General features: G+C 52.1%; 1 protein-coding gene across 2 annotated transcripts; it reads left to right on the forward strand.

The window, feature by feature from the left end:
- Nucleotides 1–51: 51 nt before the first annotated feature.
- Nucleotides 52–17133, forward strand: ALKBH5 (alkB homolog 5, RNA demethylase). Of its 2 annotated transcripts, none has more exons than XM_015876545.3 (5): nt 52–490; nt 687–1470; nt 7226–7306; nt 11082–11237; nt 12967–17133. In XM_015876545.3, the coding sequence occupies exons 2-5, from the start codon at nt 767–769 to the stop codon at nt 13148–13150; spliced, it is 1125 nt and encodes a 374-aa protein (XP_015732031.1). In that variant the 5' UTR covers nt 52–490; nt 687–766; the 3' UTR covers nt 13151–17133. The 2 variants fall into 2 exon arrangements, with proteins under 2 accessions (XP_015732031.1, XP_085370078.1); XM_085513952.1 differs by having other exon boundaries at nt 88–490; nt 684–1470.
- The last annotated feature ends 59 nt before the right edge of the window (nt 17134–17192 follow it).

The following is a 17192-nucleotide window of genomic DNA, read 5'->3' on the forward strand; positions in this document are numbered from 1 at the left end:
CTGGGGGGCGGGGCCGCGCGTCGCGAGCGGAGAGGAGGAGGGGGCGGGGCTTGAGGCGGAGGGGGCGGGGCGTGGTGCTGCGCGTGCGCAGTGCGGTGGCGTTGGGGCGGGCGGTGTCGGTGCTGGCGCGGTGGGCGGCCCCGCGTTGGGTCGTGCTGTGGGTGATGTCGGGCCGCCCGCTGCTGACGTAGCGCCGCGGGAAGGGCTGCGCCACAGCTCCGGGCCGTGCAGCCCGATACCGGCCGGGGCCCGGTTCCCCCCCTCGCCATGGACACGGCGGTGTTGGTGGCAGCGGGCCGGGCACGGCGCGGAGCCGGGGCCGCCGCCGCTGGGCACGTTCCAGGCCGGGCCGCCGCGTGAGCAGCGCCGGGAGCCGCAGCTTTGTCCGTCCGTCCCGCGGCAGCACCGGGCGGTTTTAAATCCAACCCCCCCCCCCCATTTATCGCCGTTTCGTCCGTTGCTTCGCCGCCGCCGCTGCCCTGGGCGAGCCGTGAGTTGGGACGGGAATGGCCGGGGGAGGGGCGGGCGGGGGGCGGGGGGTCACGCACCGGGAGCAGCGGGGCTGTGGGGCTGGGCACGGCCTGCAGCGGGAATGGGGCTGGGCAGCGGGCGGGAGGGCGGTGGGGGGGGGTCGGAACCGCTGTACCGATGTACCCTGACGTTGTCCCCCCGGTGCCCCCCAGCAGGGCCATGAGCAGCCGCCCCGCGGCACCGAGCGCCGGGCGGCACCGACAGCGCTGAAGGAGCGGGGGGCGGCGGGCGCACTATGGCCGGCAGCGGCTACACGGACCTGCGGGAGAAGCTGAAGTCTATGATGCCTTACCGGGACGGCTCCAAAGGGCCGCGGGAGCCACCCGAGCCTCCGTATGAACGTAAGCGGCGGTACCACGAGGACTCCGGGTCGGAACCCAGCGATTACGAGGAGCAGAAGGAGGAGGAAGAAGCGCGGAAAGTGAAAAGCGGCATCCGACAGCTTCGGCTGTTCAGCGCCGAGGAGTGCGCCAAGATCGAAGCTCGCATCGACGACGTGGTGTCCAGGGCTGAGAAAGGGCTCTACAAAGAGCACACGGTGGATCGAGCCCCGCTACGGAACAAGTATTTCTTTGGGGAGGGTTACACCTATGGGTCTCAGCTGCAGAGGAGAGGCCCCGGGCAGGAGCGGCTGTACCCGCGTGGGGAGGTGGATGCCATCCCTGAGTGGGTGCACGACCTGGTGATCAGGAAGCTGGTGGAGCACCGGGTGATCCCCGAGGGCTTTGTGAACAGTGCCGTCATCAACGACTATCAGCCCGGGGGCTGCATTGTCTCCCACGTGGACCCCATCCATATCTTTGAGCGGCCCATCGTCTCCGTGTCGTTCTTCAGCGATTCTGCGCTTTGCTTCGGGTGTAAGTTCCAGTTTAAACCCATCCGGGTTTCGGAGCCCGTGCTGTTCCTGCCGGTGAAGAGAGGAAGCGTCACGGTGCTCAGGTAACTCGCCGTGCTGGCCTCGGTGTGGCTGCGTGCTGAGATGTGGTTGTGTAACGCTCCTTACGAGACCTGATGCGCCCTGATGGCAGTTGGAGCTCGTCTGCATCCAGGCATGCGGGGTCTGGCTGCAGCAGGAAGGGTCAGGGCGCCCTGCTGTCACGATGGATGCTGATGTGAGGGAGAGATGGGGGCTGTGCCCTTCTTGCAGGGGTTCAGGTCTGAGCACCGTCACTTGCGGGGTTGGGCTTTCTGGCAGTTCCCGTAAACAGTGGAAATCCACATCGAGATACAAAATGGATCCCATGGCTGCGAGCTGGCTGAGGCTGAGCTCCTGGTTCTATTCTTAGCATGGCCTTCCTGATGTGACCTTAAGTGTTGAGAGGTGCTCTGAGCGGCCTTATCCCAGTCTATGAACTGGGACAGACAGACCCTCACCTGCACGGGGGAGACCTGAGCGCAGACCCCTGTGGGACCATCCCTTGGAGGTGCAGTGTAAACCCAGCACGGCAGCAATACATGCAGCTTGCAGGCACGAGAAATGCCTTTACTGGTGTTCCTGCAAGCAGGGTAAGCGCAGTGGAGGTGAAATGACCTGCCCAAGGTCATGGAGCAAACCAGTAGTACAGCTGGGACTGGCTCTGATAAATGCCTGCTTCCTAATCCCTGCTGTCCACCTATGGGTGCACAGAGCCACAGGCAGCAGGGGGGCATCAGCATGGGCTGCCGTGTGTGGCCCCATAGAGCCCAGAAGCCCCTTGGTACCACGGAGTGCAGCTGCAAGCTGGGTCTGGGGCTTCCTGCCTTGCTGAGCACAAGTCCCTCCTGTCCTGAAGGTCAGAGTGCTCTGCCAGCAGCGGGATGGCCCAGACTGTGCCAACAGTGCTCTGAGCAACCAGCGATACCTTGTTTTTAGAGGGGGGGGCTGCTGAACATCCAGGCCAGGCTGAACATTCAGGGCTCCCCGTTGGTAACCCAATCCTGCACTTTGCCTTGTAAAGCGATCGCTGCAGGGTTCAGGAAGGAATTTTCCCCCCCCAACGTCCGTACGGTGTGTCGTGCTGTTGACTGGTGCATCAATAATAAATGCTGCGAGCTCACATCACTTTTATCTGGGAAAAGCAGCGCAAACACGAACTAATCCTCACCGTACCCCCCTGCGTTAGGTAACTCCTGCAGATTAGTGAGGGATGATGAGAGGAGGCAGCAGGAGGACACCCAGCAGGAAGGGCTCTGCTGAGACAGGGGTGTTTGCTATGGTGCATGTGGCTGGGGCTGGGAGCGTGCAGGAGAAGGGCAGAGGTCAGTGCTGGGAGGGAGCTGCAGGGCAGTGTCCTTTTACTGCAGGAGTGCTGCGTGCTCAGCAGCCTCTGATCCGCTGTGTGTGGGACATGAGAACTTTCTGCCTTGGTTTTCCTGCCAGCCATGTGAAGTGCTGCTATACCTTCCCCTGGAGAAGGCGCCGGGAAAGCTCCCAGTGTGAAGGAGGATTGGGATTCCTGCAGCACTGGCTGGGATGAGGAGGCACTCATCATTTATTCCACTTCTCCTCCAGAACTGCTGGGAATAGAGGGCAGCTCGGGATTCCCAGAATGGGAGTGAGTTCCCTGCCAGGCCCTGTGTGTGTCACATGCAGGGTTCGTGGTCTGGGTGCTGCAATCCGCTCGTTGGAATGGCTGAAGCCATGGTACTGAGCGAGCAAAGGTATTTTATATGCCAGAACTGGAAGGTTGGTGTCTGGGCAGCCCAGTGCTGGCTTTGCTGGCTTCATCCAGCAGTCTGATGTTCTGCTTTCCAGCAAATAATAGACTGTAAAATGGAGATTGTTTCGATTTCAGTGCGGCAGTTAGCAGATACTTAGCACTCACTTAAGAGATGTTCTGCCAAAGCGATGGTACTGTCCCGGCCAGATAGGAGTTGGTGGAGCAACAAACCTCCTCTGCTCCAACATGAGGTTTGAGAGCAGAGGGGAGATGGGCAGGAGGACCTTAGGGATGCAGGATGTACCTCTGGATCCAGCTCTTGGTCACATTAAAGCCAACTCACCAACTCAAACTTGGCGTTTTCTCCTCCCAGCAAACAGTTGCTGAAGGCAGTTGCCCTGGAGATGGGGAAACGGCGCAGCTAGAAACGGTGTGCTTGTAATGTCTGCTTCCAGCTCTGCTGGGTCAGGGGCTGCTCCGTTTGTTTGTTACCTTGTGGATATCCTGGGGATCTAAAGAGAGACGCTGCCTTTCCCTTTGCCCCCACACCTCCATCTGTCTCTCCCCAGGTCATGCATGTCCCACGCTCAAAGATACAAAATCCTCATCCCAGTTTTGCAGAGGGGTTTCCCCATTTCCTGCCCCTGACCCGCTGCACTCTGCCTCTCCCTGGGGGTAGGTTCAGGTTTGTTTCAGTACGGCTTTGCCTGGCTGGTGTAACGTGCCTCCTGGCACTGTGCACACAGCACGTTGCTAGTTAAACTTTACAGTAAACCAAAGCATTTGTCTACCAACGCTGTGCTGTTTGCAAATACTGAACCTCCTTCAGGCTGTGAAGTGTTCTCTGACAGCATGTTAGGTTTTAAAAGTGCCCAATTCGAAGAGTTTTGGAGGTAGAGCAGGGATTCTCGTGGCTGTGCTGCATACCCAAGGACAAAGGCTGAGCTGCCCCAGCCACTTTTGTGCTGCCATCGAGGTATTTTTTCCTCTGCTTGCATTCATAGCACTGATTTGCTCTTGTTTGTTCCAGGAGAGGACCTTCCCAGGCCCCTTCTGCAGTGGCTGCAGGGTTTGTCCCTTTGCCACGCGTCATCCAGGCCAGGAGGAAATGGCAGCAGTGTGTTGCAGTGCTGTGGGGCTCACAGAGCCCAAGTCAGGCTGCAGTGGTGCCTCTGCCATCAGCTTGCTGGGGGTGGTTGCTCACTGGACCGTGATTATGAGGGTTTTTTTCCTGTTTAAAAAAAAAAAACAAACAAAAACAACAGAACAACAAAAGAATTCAATAAGAATCAATAAAAGGAGGAGATGGAAGAATTTGCACATCCGCCTGGGAAACGTGAGGTTCTGGAGAAGAGGAAGGGAGCTGGGGTGAGCAGCTCCAGGCAGGCTGTACCCTGCAGCACACAGCAGGTCTCAGCACCTGGAGAGCTGTTGTGGGATTTCCATGTAGTGCATCTCAGCACCGTGGTTGGAAGCGTGAAGCTGCAGTTTTAGCCAACGGAGTAAATTGCTCATGGTAACATTTCCACTGCTCTGAGCTTGTGCACAGACAGGCTTCCCTTCTGAAGGTGGCAATGCTGTGTGCACAGAGCGGGTCTGCTCCCTGCTGCACGCAGCAGCGCTGGGAGCGTCGTGATGTTTGTGTCTCTTGTTGTCTAGAATCATGCCTGGTGGCAGCTCTGCTCGGAGCCTCTGGGGGTTAAACCTGCTTTCTTCCCAGCTGGAGGAACCTCTGCACGACTGCGTGGATTAGACATCCTTCCAGAAAAGTCTGAGCCCTCAGCAAAGGCCCTCAGTGCCTCAGCTTTGCTCAGAGCAAGCCCTGCGTGTGCTGCTGGTGATGAGGCAGGGATCTGTTCCAGCCCTGCTCCAGCTGGTTGGTGCCGCATCGATGCTTTGTGGCAGCAGCTTTTCCAAACCACAGGTGAAGCCTGAGCTCAGTAACTGCTCCGGCCTGGCTGTATCCAGCCCTGGAAGTATTTCTCTAGGGATCATACAGAGCTTCAGGGCTTGTTTTCTGCTGATGTTTATGCAAAAAATCTCTGCTTCTATCTCCATATGAATCAGTAATGTTGTGGCTTCACATTAACTCTTCTGGACTGAAGAAGATGTGGGGAGGAGGTGTGGATATGTATGATCCAGGAGATTAGATGGGGTCAGGGTGTTAGTTGGGCCTGTGGGTGGCATCTGCACCTCCCCTCGTTCATCTGAAAGGTGCCCTGGGCTGCACACGTCATGCTCAGGTGTTCTCACAAGTGTTGTTGTGGGCAGCAGTTTAGGACTTTCTTTCTTGGATCATTCCTTCCTCTACACCTTGACTTTGTTCTTCAGGCAAGAGCAGGAATCCCTGTGCACACCCCTGATATTGTTATAGGGGTTTTGTTGCAGTTTGTCCCTTCACCTCTTGCTCTTGGCTGTTATCAGGTTGTGGTGAGGTCAGGAATGGCCGAGAAGGTTCTGCTGGCACCATCAGGGCAACTGTGACCCAACCAGATAACCTCGTTCTGTCTCTCTGCTCAGTGCTCATGCAAACCCCCCTGCAGGAGGGCCATGCAGAGACTCTCCCCATGCAAGGTGCAGGCTTCCCCCCAATAGCGTGGCATTGGGGCTGACTGATAGTCCCCCTTAGGGGACCTAGAGCAATAGCACTGCTGCTTTTGGGCCGTAAGCTCTTCTTAATACTGCTTTGGAAGCAAACTGAGAGCCAGTTCCTCTATGGGGATAGCTTTGGGAGGCTGAGCTGACATCTTGCAATGGAGAGCACAGGTTTGGAAGCAGACGTGCTCCTGATGTTTGCTGAGGATGTGATGAGCTGAATATTAACGTGGATGATATTAATGGGTTCGCTGAAGCTTGACGCAGAGATTCCTGGAGTATAATAGAGCATTATTAGAAGCCCCTCTGCATCGCACTGTGTTGCTCTGCAGCCCCCTTGGAGGGGCGGGGGATGGCCGGTAGCCCCTCTTCTGGTAGATCCATCTTAGGTCTGAGCTGTCTTCTCAAAGCAATGAACCTCTCTTTGAGCAAGAGGTGAGTGTTTCTAGATGGGTGGGTGAGTTACCTAACCAGATAGAGGGAACCTGCTCCTATCCTAGAGAGGACCTCTGTGTGTGTGTGTGTGTGTGTGTGTGCAATGTCTTCTCCACACTGAGCATCCCCAGTGTGCCATGGGCTGGGAGGATGAAGGCTGGCAGTGGGAAGCAGCAGCAGCCTCTCAACAGAAAGAAGCAGTGAGAGGAAGTGTGGAACACAGAGCTTGGGCTGTGCAAACCCACATGAAACAGCTTCCAGCCTTCACATGGTGCTGGGAGCTCAGCTCTGCCCCTGGGAGCACAGTGAGATTTCTTGGAGATGCAGCAGTTCCTGCATTGGGTTCACCCAGGGCATGTTATGCTGGCGTTCAGCACTCCTTCACCCCGAGGCCTTCCTGTCCTCGTCAGCCATTTCAGGAGGCGTTTCACTTCTCCTTCCCCATGCTGGACTGGAGGAGGCTGCTGTGCGCAGCAGCAGGCAGAGGGCAGCCCACCCCTCGTTAGCACCTGTAATGACTGCAAGGAGGGTGAGTGGCAAAGCCCCCTCAAAGACGCTCCAGCAGCAGTTGGTTTTCAGTGCCTGTGGTTCCATGGCGTGTCCGGGTGTGCTGTGTGTCTTGGTGATGATGGATGCTTGAGAGCGATGCGGTGATTTTGTATTCTGTTGCGCACTGATCTCCTGATGAAGCTTTCGTAAACGAATCGGCTGAATTTACACTCCATAAACTCATTTTCAACATGACTTATTTCATCATCTTGTGGCAGGTGGCGGTTTCCTCTGGTGTGCGCTAAGAAAAGATTAAATCAACAATAATAATAATGAAAAAGAAGAAGGCCTGAGTGTTGCCGTGCTCGTTCTGTTAACGTAGCTCCTGTGTGCCTGGGGAATGGTGTGGTGTGTGGAGGAGGAATCTGTGGGGGAAGTTGGGAAATGGTTGGCCAAAGCGAGCTGCTGAGCCTGGCAACTGCTTTCCCCTCCTGCCTGTCATCTTTCTCACCACGGCTCTTTGTTTTTGTTGTCAGTGGATACGCAGCCGACGAAATTACACACTGTATTCGACCACAGGACATCAAGGAGAGGAGAGCTGTCATCATCCTTCGAAAGTAAGTGTTGAAGCCTTCTGGACAGCGAGGCAACCTTGGATGCGGTGGTGTGATTTTTACCAAGCTCTGAAAGGAACGCTTTTAAAAGATGCCTTGCTTGTTAATGTGCTGAGCTGACCTTAAATCTCTGCTAGATCTTACTCTGATGCTCATTTGTATCTTGCCGTACCCATCGCTTGGTCAGTGGAAATAGATGGAACTTGTTATTGCAGAGTTAATCGCTTCTTGGCTCTGTGCAGCAGTACTTTGTTGTTGTACCTGGGTTTGCCAGTGCTGTTGGTGTCTAAGCACCTGGCTTTCATTGCCTGCCTGACCCCAAGCAGCTGGAATTTCAGACTCTTGCTTTGGGCTGCATATTCAGCTGTCTGATTGTATGATACCCATGTACCTGAGTCACCTGGACAGTCCTTTGAAGCTGATGCTTATGATGAAGAATCTTCTTCAAAGCAGACTGCTTTCTTGGTAGCATACCTTTCATTTCCTGGGGAAGGGGAAGAAGGTGCTGGCTTTGAAGGGAAATGAATGCTGTGAATTTAGCAGTTTACAGAGCTCGTCCTTTGAGAGTGGCGTTGGGAAGCCAAGCTCTGTGAGTTGCATCTCATGTTCCCTGTTTTAGATGTGCTGTCTTGGTCAGCTGATGTAATTTCATCAGCTGATTTGATGTAAACCCAGAATAAACCACGGGCATGGTGGCAGGGCTGCAGCTGTGGCTCAGGCTGGCACAAGGCTGACAGAAAAGCAGTCTAGATTCAGAGTTGTGGAACTTCTGGGCAGCCTGGCTGGTTCCAAAACGAGTCTGGTGACATTGTGAAGATAAGGCACAAAGCCAGCAGTGGAGTTGGACATCTGGATAGAGAGATCTGTGAAATGAAGGCAGGGAAAACAGCAGCCCTCAGGCACTAGCACAGCACAATCAGAATGGACCTAGGGAGGCAGGACGAGATATGGCAGGTGACAGAGTAGAATGAAAGATGGATTGGAACCAAACCCTCTGATTGCTGCTTATTGCCAAAAGCGGGGTAAGGGGAGATGACTAACAACAAAAAGGCTGTTATGATCAAGTTGTTGGCTTCTGCAGCCAGTGAGAAGCAGTGAGTGCTAATGAGCCCTAGTGAAAGGCATCTCCAGATCCCACAGCAGGAAAGGCCTGAACTTAGGTGCTCTGGAACAGAGAAGCTGCCTGTCCCAAGCTGTGGAGCAGTTACTTGGATAAGACAGCTCTGGCTAGGCAAACTTAAGCTGCCAAAGTAGTGCAGGTGTATAATGTGCCTGTTCAAAGCAGCTCTACTTCTTGCCTTCATCAGCCTCTATAAGCTAAGGGTGTTAGCCTGGCTGCCCTCAAAGTGCAACTGGGCAAGCATGTAGCAAGTCAAGGATGCTGCCTGACTGACCTAGACAGCATTGCTGAACAGATGAGGCCTGTTAGCACCCAGCAGAGCCATGCTGGCTGTGTTGGCTCAGCCGTCCTTCTGCATCAGTGTGTCCTTCTGGCTTCCCTAGAGGAGCCTGAATTTCTTCATGTCAGAGCAAGAGTGTCTCTGCCCAGTCATACACAGACAGCCATGGGCTGGCTGGACCTGCAGGCTGAATGCAACAACAGGATTTCTCTCTGAGAAAAGTGGGAATTCTCTGGTCGTTATTTTTGTCTAATCTCCATAGAGCTTAACAATCCTGGTGGATGAATGGCAATTGCCTGTTTGCCGCGGGGTGCACTCTGACTGTTGCCAAATAGAGCTTATTAATTGTCGCTTATCCGTTGTGATGGGGACCGTCTCCTTGGCTGGCCATGGGTGCAGGCATGCACGCACAGCAGGGCTGCACTGACCTTTGTCTGCGCCTGCATCCCTGGAGCATCTCTTGCTGCCATTCCCCGGCCCCAGATCATGCGACTGGTGCAGTCTGAAATAGCAAGTTATGCAACCAGGAAAACAGCCGCTTCCGCAAGCAGCCTGCGTGCACACGAGGCTGGGGAGCAGCCTGTGACCTCGTAAAACTCATCTTTTGTGGTGAGAATGAGCCCGGAGCCTTCCAGAAGAATCAGGCACCCTGCGGTTGTGTCACAGCAGCATAAACTTTGCTCCTTGCAGGAGCTGTGAATAAGCTGGCAGAGGCTGCTGGGCCCCAGACTCTGGAGTCTGGATCTGTTGCCTCTGTTCTGGGCACGTGGTTCTGGAGGCTGTTCTCCTGTCGCTGCCAGCAAAAACTGAGCTGGAAAAGTGGCTGGGTTTTACAGGATGCTTGAGAGCAGCGCGGTTACCAAGTAGGTCAGCAGCACTTCAGAGCTGCTGCGTGATGGTATTTGCAGTGCTCCGTGTGTATCAGAGCACGGGGCTGCAGGGAGCCAGCAAAGTTTGGAAGCTTTGAGCAAGGGGAAGGAATGATGCGCTGGGTTTCAGGAGATGCTCATAGAGGTCGTGTGGAGGGTGGGGGTGGAAATGAGACCTATTCAGGTGGGTCTTGAAAGTCATTTTAGATGTCTCACACAGCCGCATTTAAGCAGTTCTTCGTAGGCTGTTACACAGGGGAGTTATTTTATTTAACTTGAACTTTGGGAGGTAATTTACTTTCATTTTTAGCATGGTTCTTGCTTGTATCCATTCCTGCAACACAAATCTGTGTTGCTCTGTGGCTGATATCCTCTTGCCTTTGCAGTGTATTTGCTGTATTTTTTATTATTTTTAATTGCAATCATGTAGTCATCATATTTTAGAGGTAATTAAATCACCTAACTTGTTTAGGGCCAGATCAGCGATGCTTTTACTAGTCTAGCTGCACTTTCTTTTACCCAGACCCTTCTGGTATTCAGCCCTGACCCTGTGGAGGCAGACAGGCTGCAGGATCAACACTAAGATGCCCTTTTTCATTCCCAGGAAGTGACTTGGAGCCTCTTGAAATGGGCACTATGGGGCACCAGCGCCTCCTTTTACTGTGTTATGCTCCTTCTTAGGCTTCAATTTGCGTTTCGAAATAGACTTTAAAGTTTCTGTAAATTGAGCCCGGTAATTACACTGTGCTGGGAGGTGGTGATAGCACCACGCTAAGGCACTGCACTGTCAAGCTTTCATTTGTGCTGCACAGCTTTTGCTTGGCCTCTTGCTTCTCTCCATACATGCATAGAAAGCTGCTGGCTGCAGCCATGCCTGGGCCAGCAGCAGTGGCAGCTTTATTCCAGCATGATCTGGGCCCTGCTGTGCTGCTGGGTGGCGATGTGGTGATGTGGCTGTGGTGTGGCTGCTGGGTACTAAATCTTCTGACTCGCACTTTGACTCCTGCCTTAAACCTCTTAGTCAAGCTGAGAAATGCCTGACCCCATGAGATCTCAGAGACAGTAAGGTATTTCCAGATAGAAGGAGTTATTACTGCTGTAGGTGATGATGGATTTCACAGTGAGTCTCCCAGGTGGCTTAACTGGAGTTGCAAGTTATTGAAGAGTCACTGTGATTTCATAGGATGTCGCAGGTGCTTGAACACCTCCGCTCAATATCCTGTTACTGTGATTGCAGTGAGCCCAGCACCTTTCCTGTCCTCCCACGTTCACCTTGTGGCCATGCTGACCTCTAAGCCTTCCTCTTTAGAAGCCTCCTTCTTTAGAAGGCAGTAAAGGTTAAAAGCTGTAGCTTGTTGTGCTGTTGGATGTAACAGTCCTGACCCTCTTTCAGAGCTGTGTGCCTGGGATTGAGGGTTCTACTTCAGTGCATCTGGGACAAATGCCTGTTGCAGCCTGCTAGCAATTCACTTGAAATGCTTTGCGAATTCTCTTTTTTCACATTTGCAGAACAAGACTGGATGCCCCTCGATTGGAAACAAAATCGTTGAGTAGCTCTGTGTTGCCACCAGGTTACACCTCTGACCGCCTGTCGGGAAGCAACAGGGACCAGATCTTGAAACCAAAGCGATCCCATCGCAAAGCGGATCCCGATGCTGCTCACAGGTGGGTTGATGTTGGCTTGGGGTGAGGTTTTGGGTGTCACCTTTGGGTCAGTGAACGTCTGAGGTTCCTGGTCTCTGGCAAGAGAGGTTGCGCAGCACTCTTACAGCATCCTGGTTTGCAGCTCTTTGCCAGGAGCTGGGAAGCACCTCCCAGGTGTGTTATGTGGTGTATGGTTCTCTGTTATCAGTGAGGTTCTGTATATGTTCCTCCTAGGCTTGTGGAGACTAAGCTCTGGCTGTAAGCAGCTTACATTGTTTATCCTGTGAGTGGCATAATGAAGAAGCAATAGATTTGGCTGCCTCTTGATAATGCAGTCATTCAGAACAATAGTTTCCCTGCAGCTAATTATTTTTGACCTCTATTGCCAAGCAACCTGTGCAGGTGTGTTGAAGTATATTATGAAAGCAGACTTTGAGGTTTTGTGAACTGGGAAGGGTGAAGGTCTCCTTGGGAAGCTCCATAAAACCACTTTGCTTCCAGGGCTGTGTGTATATGTGTTTGTGTGTGTGTGTGTGTAAGCAAACTGTGGATGTGTTAAGCCTGACCTACAATGGAGCTCCTTGCTGAAGCTTCAGACAGCTTGAGCTCTGCAGCAAGGCTTCCCTTAAACATCACCTTGCTCTGTGTGAATGCACTGATAGCCAGTCTGCCAGCTGCCATGCAGTATTTCTGGTATTCTCTAATTCCAAAGCTCCTCAAGGATTGAGGTGGCATTCTCTGCACATCATGTAACACCAAAAGGCTGGCATGGTCTTGGGGCTCGGCTGTTGTGAAGTCCCAGTCCGTGTTTCAACCTGTCCTGGTGAAGGAGAAGGGTGGGGATGGTTTGTTTATGAGTAGTGTTCGTTCATCAGTACTCAGGATGACTGGGCACATAGATCACGAAGAGAAGTGAGGCTGCAAATAAAATCTTACCTCTGAACATGCAGTGCTCCAGTGTGTGATTAAAGGGGTGGTCATGCAGGGCAAAGTCTGTAGATCTGTGAGAGCTGATGTGAAGGCGGAGATGCACCTTATTGGGATGCAAGCTCAGCACAGTCCCCTGCAGTGGATGGTATCTAAAGACTCTGAAAGGCCTAAAAGACTCAGTGTGTTGCAGGTAAATAGTACAGATAGCACATCTGTCAGAGGAACTCAGTAGTTGCCACCTGGGATAACTTTGAGTGGTCTGTGCAGCCATGAGTCCTGGCAGCACGGTCATACTTGTGAACTGAACTGATTGCAGGTGAGAACAGAGACAGCTTTACCTGAATACTAGTTGTACTGTGGTAACGTTTGAGAGAACTAGCAAGAGGACAAAGGAGCTCAGAGTTGTGGTTTAATCCTGCACTATAAGTATCCTAGCAGCTTAGCACAGAGCTGAGCACGTTTGTGAGCTCCCCCATAGGAGGCAGACCCCTCTGCCCAAGGAATGTTTGTTGGTACTGCAAGCTGCGCTTCAGAAGGGCTAATCAGGCTGTTTAGAGGTGTCCCTGGTAGAGATACTCACCACATGAAGGCTAAGGACTCGCACTTGTAAAAGCAAAGTGCTCAGCTATTTCATGGGACGTGCAGTTTGGCGATGTGCTCCTGCTCTGTTGAGAGCTGTGGGCTTAGTACTGGGAGAGCAGTGTGGAAAAAGTCACTCATATGCTCAAAGCATGCAAAAATCCAGATGGTATCCGCACACAGAGCGCTTAAATCCTGCTGTGGATGTGTTCTCACTCCCTCTTTCTCTCTTTCTCCATAGGCCACGGATTCTAGAAATGGATAAAGAGGAGAACAGGCGCTCAGTCCTCTTACCAAAACATAGGAGACGGAGCAACTTCAGCTCTGAGAACTATTGGCGAAGGTCTTATGAGTACACGGAGGACTGTGACGAGGAGGAGGAGGATGGCAGCCCAGCCAGGAAAGTTAAAATGAGGCGACACTGAGGAATGCATTTTCCAGGCTTGTGGAGCTGATGAGATTGGCCTTTAGTCTGTGCAAACTTTCTCCTCCCTCTGGCTGTTTTCCATTTAGCTTCAGTTTTGGTTTTTCCTTTCAGGCTGAAGAGTAAACAGGAAGGATCTAGCGATTTGTTTTTATGAATGGAGGAATGCTGAGACATATGTAAGGATGGAACATGTCCAGTACACGCGGTGTCCTGAGTCGTGGGTCAAGTGGGCATCTCTACCATAGGAAGCAGATACCGTGATGCCAGGCTGTCTGTTGGGATTTCTTTGAAAACACCAAAAAGTTTCACTGTTTTGTTGCGCGAGATTCAAGAGTTGTGTTTGGTTTTGTTGATTTCTTTTTATTTTCTGCTTTAACTTTCTTCTTTTCCAAATGTTCTAAATATGATGATGTTAGATCCCGGGAGCTGAAATTCTCTGTGGTGGCCTCGTATTCCTTGCTTCACCAAAGGGCTCCTTGGTCTGCTCATACCTAGTTGTTGTTGGGTTGTGTTTTAAGGGTGTGTCCTGCAGTAACTGGACGTTTGAAGCCTTGCAGACTCCTTTTGCTGCATTGATTACAAAGGGTTTAGGACGTTTGTGTTGCACTTTAGTACCAGTTTTAAATGCCATAGATTTCCTTTCTAGTCCCTTTTCCCAAGCCAGCTTGGGCTCACAGCTTTGTGTCCCTCTGCTGCCCTCTCCAAGAAGAATGTACTTAAGCTCTGGTTTCTCAGTGCTATTCTGACCAGTGATCAGTTTTGATTGAGGATGGACCCATTGCTGGCTTCACTGGTGTTGGTCCAGTGCTGACCTGAGGTCTGTATTGGAGCCCAGGAGCTGCAGAGCAAGTGACTGCATTGAGTACGTGCTGCTTTCCAGAGCTAGAGACAGCAGAGTGGGAGGGAGGCTTTGCTGGGGGGTGTTTGCCTTGGGACCCCCTGAGAAGGTTGGGGATGCTGCTGGATATGGAGGAGCTCCTTTTTAGCCCACATGATGTTTGTCAGCTATCACTGCAGCAGTTGTCTGATGCCCTCCTGTTTCTGTGCATGTTCAGGGGTAGGGATTCTGCTTTCCCCAGGCAGTGCTGAGAGGTGTGAGACGTTTCACCCTGCGGAGGTAACAATTAGAAGTCTGCCTTCTTCCAGGTCTTTTCCTGTGTTTGCCCTGCCTGAAATCTGTGCTTTGCAGGGTTGGGGCCCAACACCGTATTTAGGACCCTAGTTCTAAGGAACGTTCTCCAATTGATCCTTTGAACCCAAGTGTTGGCAGTTGTAAGGAGTAGTCTTATTTTTTTAATTTCTACTGCTTTGTCCTTCCTCAGATGGCGGTTTTTCTTAGTGCTGTGTCCCTCCACTCTTCACGATCTGCACGCTTGGCAATAAAAAGATGTAATATATTTTGAAACCCGTTTGCTGCTGTCTTGAGGAGCTACTGGTCAAAAAACAGGCGCTGTTACTTAGTGATCAAGCATGTTTGCTGACATCTGGGTCTCACTGTCCTTTTCCTTCCCTGCTGACTTCTGCAGCTCCCACCACTCGTCTGTCCTTCGGCTCGCTGCTGAGGCTGGATCTAGCAGTCACATTAGTGCAAAGGAAATTACTGTCACTTTCAGCACAGCACCGAGCTGCAGGAGTGTTTTGTAGGTGAGGCTCCTCCTGCCTGTCTTGGATTCTCTTGATCTGATTGCTTTCCTGGTGAGAGGCTTTTGTTGGCTCAGTGCGGAGCTTTGAGAGTATCCTCATGGCCAGCCTTTAAAGGCACTTACCTGTCTTATCTGCCCAGAGATCTGGAAGTTCATGCATCTGGGACTTCAGAAAGGCCATTTTCAGTCCACACTCGGCACCTGGAGCATCATTCCTCCCACTCCTACCTTGCAGCTGAGAATCCAGGCCCTCTCTTGGCTACGAACCCTGTTTTGGAAAGCTTGGCATTCCCTAACAGCAAAACAGCATGCAGGGAGCAGCGATCTCTTCTCCTCCTTATGGCTGGTGTCTGCAAACATATCTGGCAAGCTAGAAACCTGCTAGTGGGATGCCGGGGATGGCTGTTCCTAATTCTGGGTTTGCTCTGGAAGTGCCCCATTCCCTCCAAGGGCATTAGGCTGTGCTGCTTTGTGCTGCTGGCTGGCAGGGCAGAGCCCCCTGTGCTCCCTTGCTGGAGGTCTCTGCTCTGCACAGCCCGCTCTCCCTCTCTCCCAGTTTTATGCCTACCTCTGCAATATGGATACTGTACTCTGGTGTCTCAACTCACAGTGAAGGCAGCCTGCCTTCCCGGGGCTGCTCCCTGAAGCAGCAGGAGCACTGTGACTCCCATGGGACAATATAATTTCCATTATAGGCTGAACAAAGCATCCCGAGGTCTTTCCTCCTAGCCTGGTACTGTCACCTCATCCCAGTCCTCATGCAGTCTGTATGTGTGCAGGCGTCCTGCTTGTCCCATTGGGTTTTGTATTTCCTGCATGCCACCTCTGGGAGCTCTGCCCTCCTTTTCCCTATCCCAGGTCTGTGCTGTGGGTCTGAGCTGGCAGCCATTGCTGGAGCTGCTCTCCTGCCACCCTCTGCTTCGTTTGGCTTTTAGTTTTCAAGCTGACTTGCTTGGGGCTTGACACCTGGGCAAAAGTGGGACACAACTGATCTGACCTATACGATCTCTTGGGCATGAGTCCCCAGCGTGCAGGCAGGCCATCTCCCCCCACTTGTACAGACATTTTATATACACACGGATGTATATGTGTAGATACATGTTTTTTTTTAAAACTCTTTTGCACTGAACAACATTGGGGTGAAACCTTGATTCGAAACAAGAAGACACATTTTTCACGTGGATCCAGATGTCTAGATCCCTTACTGTGACCTGTTTGGTAAAACTGTGGCTCAATACACTGCTGCTGCCCATACCTGTTCTCTGTTGTGGCTGTGTGAAGGCTGCCATCAGCCCAGAGCTGTGAGTCTGGTGTGGAGGTGGGCTCACGTGCAGGCCTGACCAGGTCGGCTTCTTTGTCTTCATATAGTTCAGCAATGCAGTCCCATTTCCTCCCCATCCACCTGCTGTGTGCTGTCTGTAACCTGCTCACCCATCCTGGGGCGTAAGGCTGTGTACAATGTGATGACCCCACGAGCACTCGGACCCACAGCCCAGACCAAGAGAACTGTCTTTCTTAAGGAGGGGGGGAGGTAGATGGAAGTTGTTCCTGCTGTTCTGCAAAGGGACGAATTGGGGTTTGCTGCCTTTACCTGCGTGTTGAGAAGACTGAGAGCCAACCAAGGCTCTGCTGTTGGTTGTGTAGGCTCCACTCATCCTCTGGAACAAAACCCAGGGCTGTTTGCCACTCGTGCTGGCTTCAGAGATGTCCCAACCCAACCCCATGGCTGGGGATGGACTGGAGGGGGCTCAGAGCGTGGCCATGGGGTCTGGGCCCCCATCTAGAGGCAAACTATTGTCTGCCAACCACCTTCCTTTACCTTTACCTGGCGAGGAGGAGAAATGCTGAGCCGAGAAACGCATCTCTGCTCCTTCCTGCCCCCCCTGCTCACATTAAACCAATTCTAGCTGACTTTTATTTTATAAGATTCTAATTTTTGTTTTGTTTTTTTGGTTACAAATAATAATAATTAAAAAAAAATAAAAATTAAAAAAAAATACAAAAGAAAGTGGCAATATTTTTGTTTTTTTCCTGTCAGCTTTTCCTAGGAAAAAACGTGGCTTTGTAACAAAGTTGTACAGTTCCGAAGTATGAAGATACGAGGAGTCGTGTGTGAGTGAGACGCTGTAAATGGGGCAGAGATTATTTTATGTACAGTCCGACGCAGGGGGATACTTTTAAAATTCCGGTTTTGATTCTTTAGGAAGAATTTTAGTTCTTCACTTTGTCAGGGTTTGGAATTTCATGGTTTTCGTTGTTATGATGATGATGATGATGATATATATATTTTTTTTCTTGTATAGATCGCTGCATTAATTGAATAAAAGCAGAAAGCATCGCTGTGCCGCCTTGTGTCGCTGTGTTGGGGGGGTCAGGGCCTTACACAGCGCTGCGGCC

Source organism: Coturnix japonica, chromosome 13 (genome assembly GCF_054131305.1).
Source record: "Coturnix japonica strain WE chromosome 13, WE-NBRP24, whole genome shotgun sequence".
Classification (NCBI taxonomy): Eukaryota; Metazoa; Chordata; class Aves; order Galliformes; family Phasianidae; genus Coturnix; species Coturnix japonica.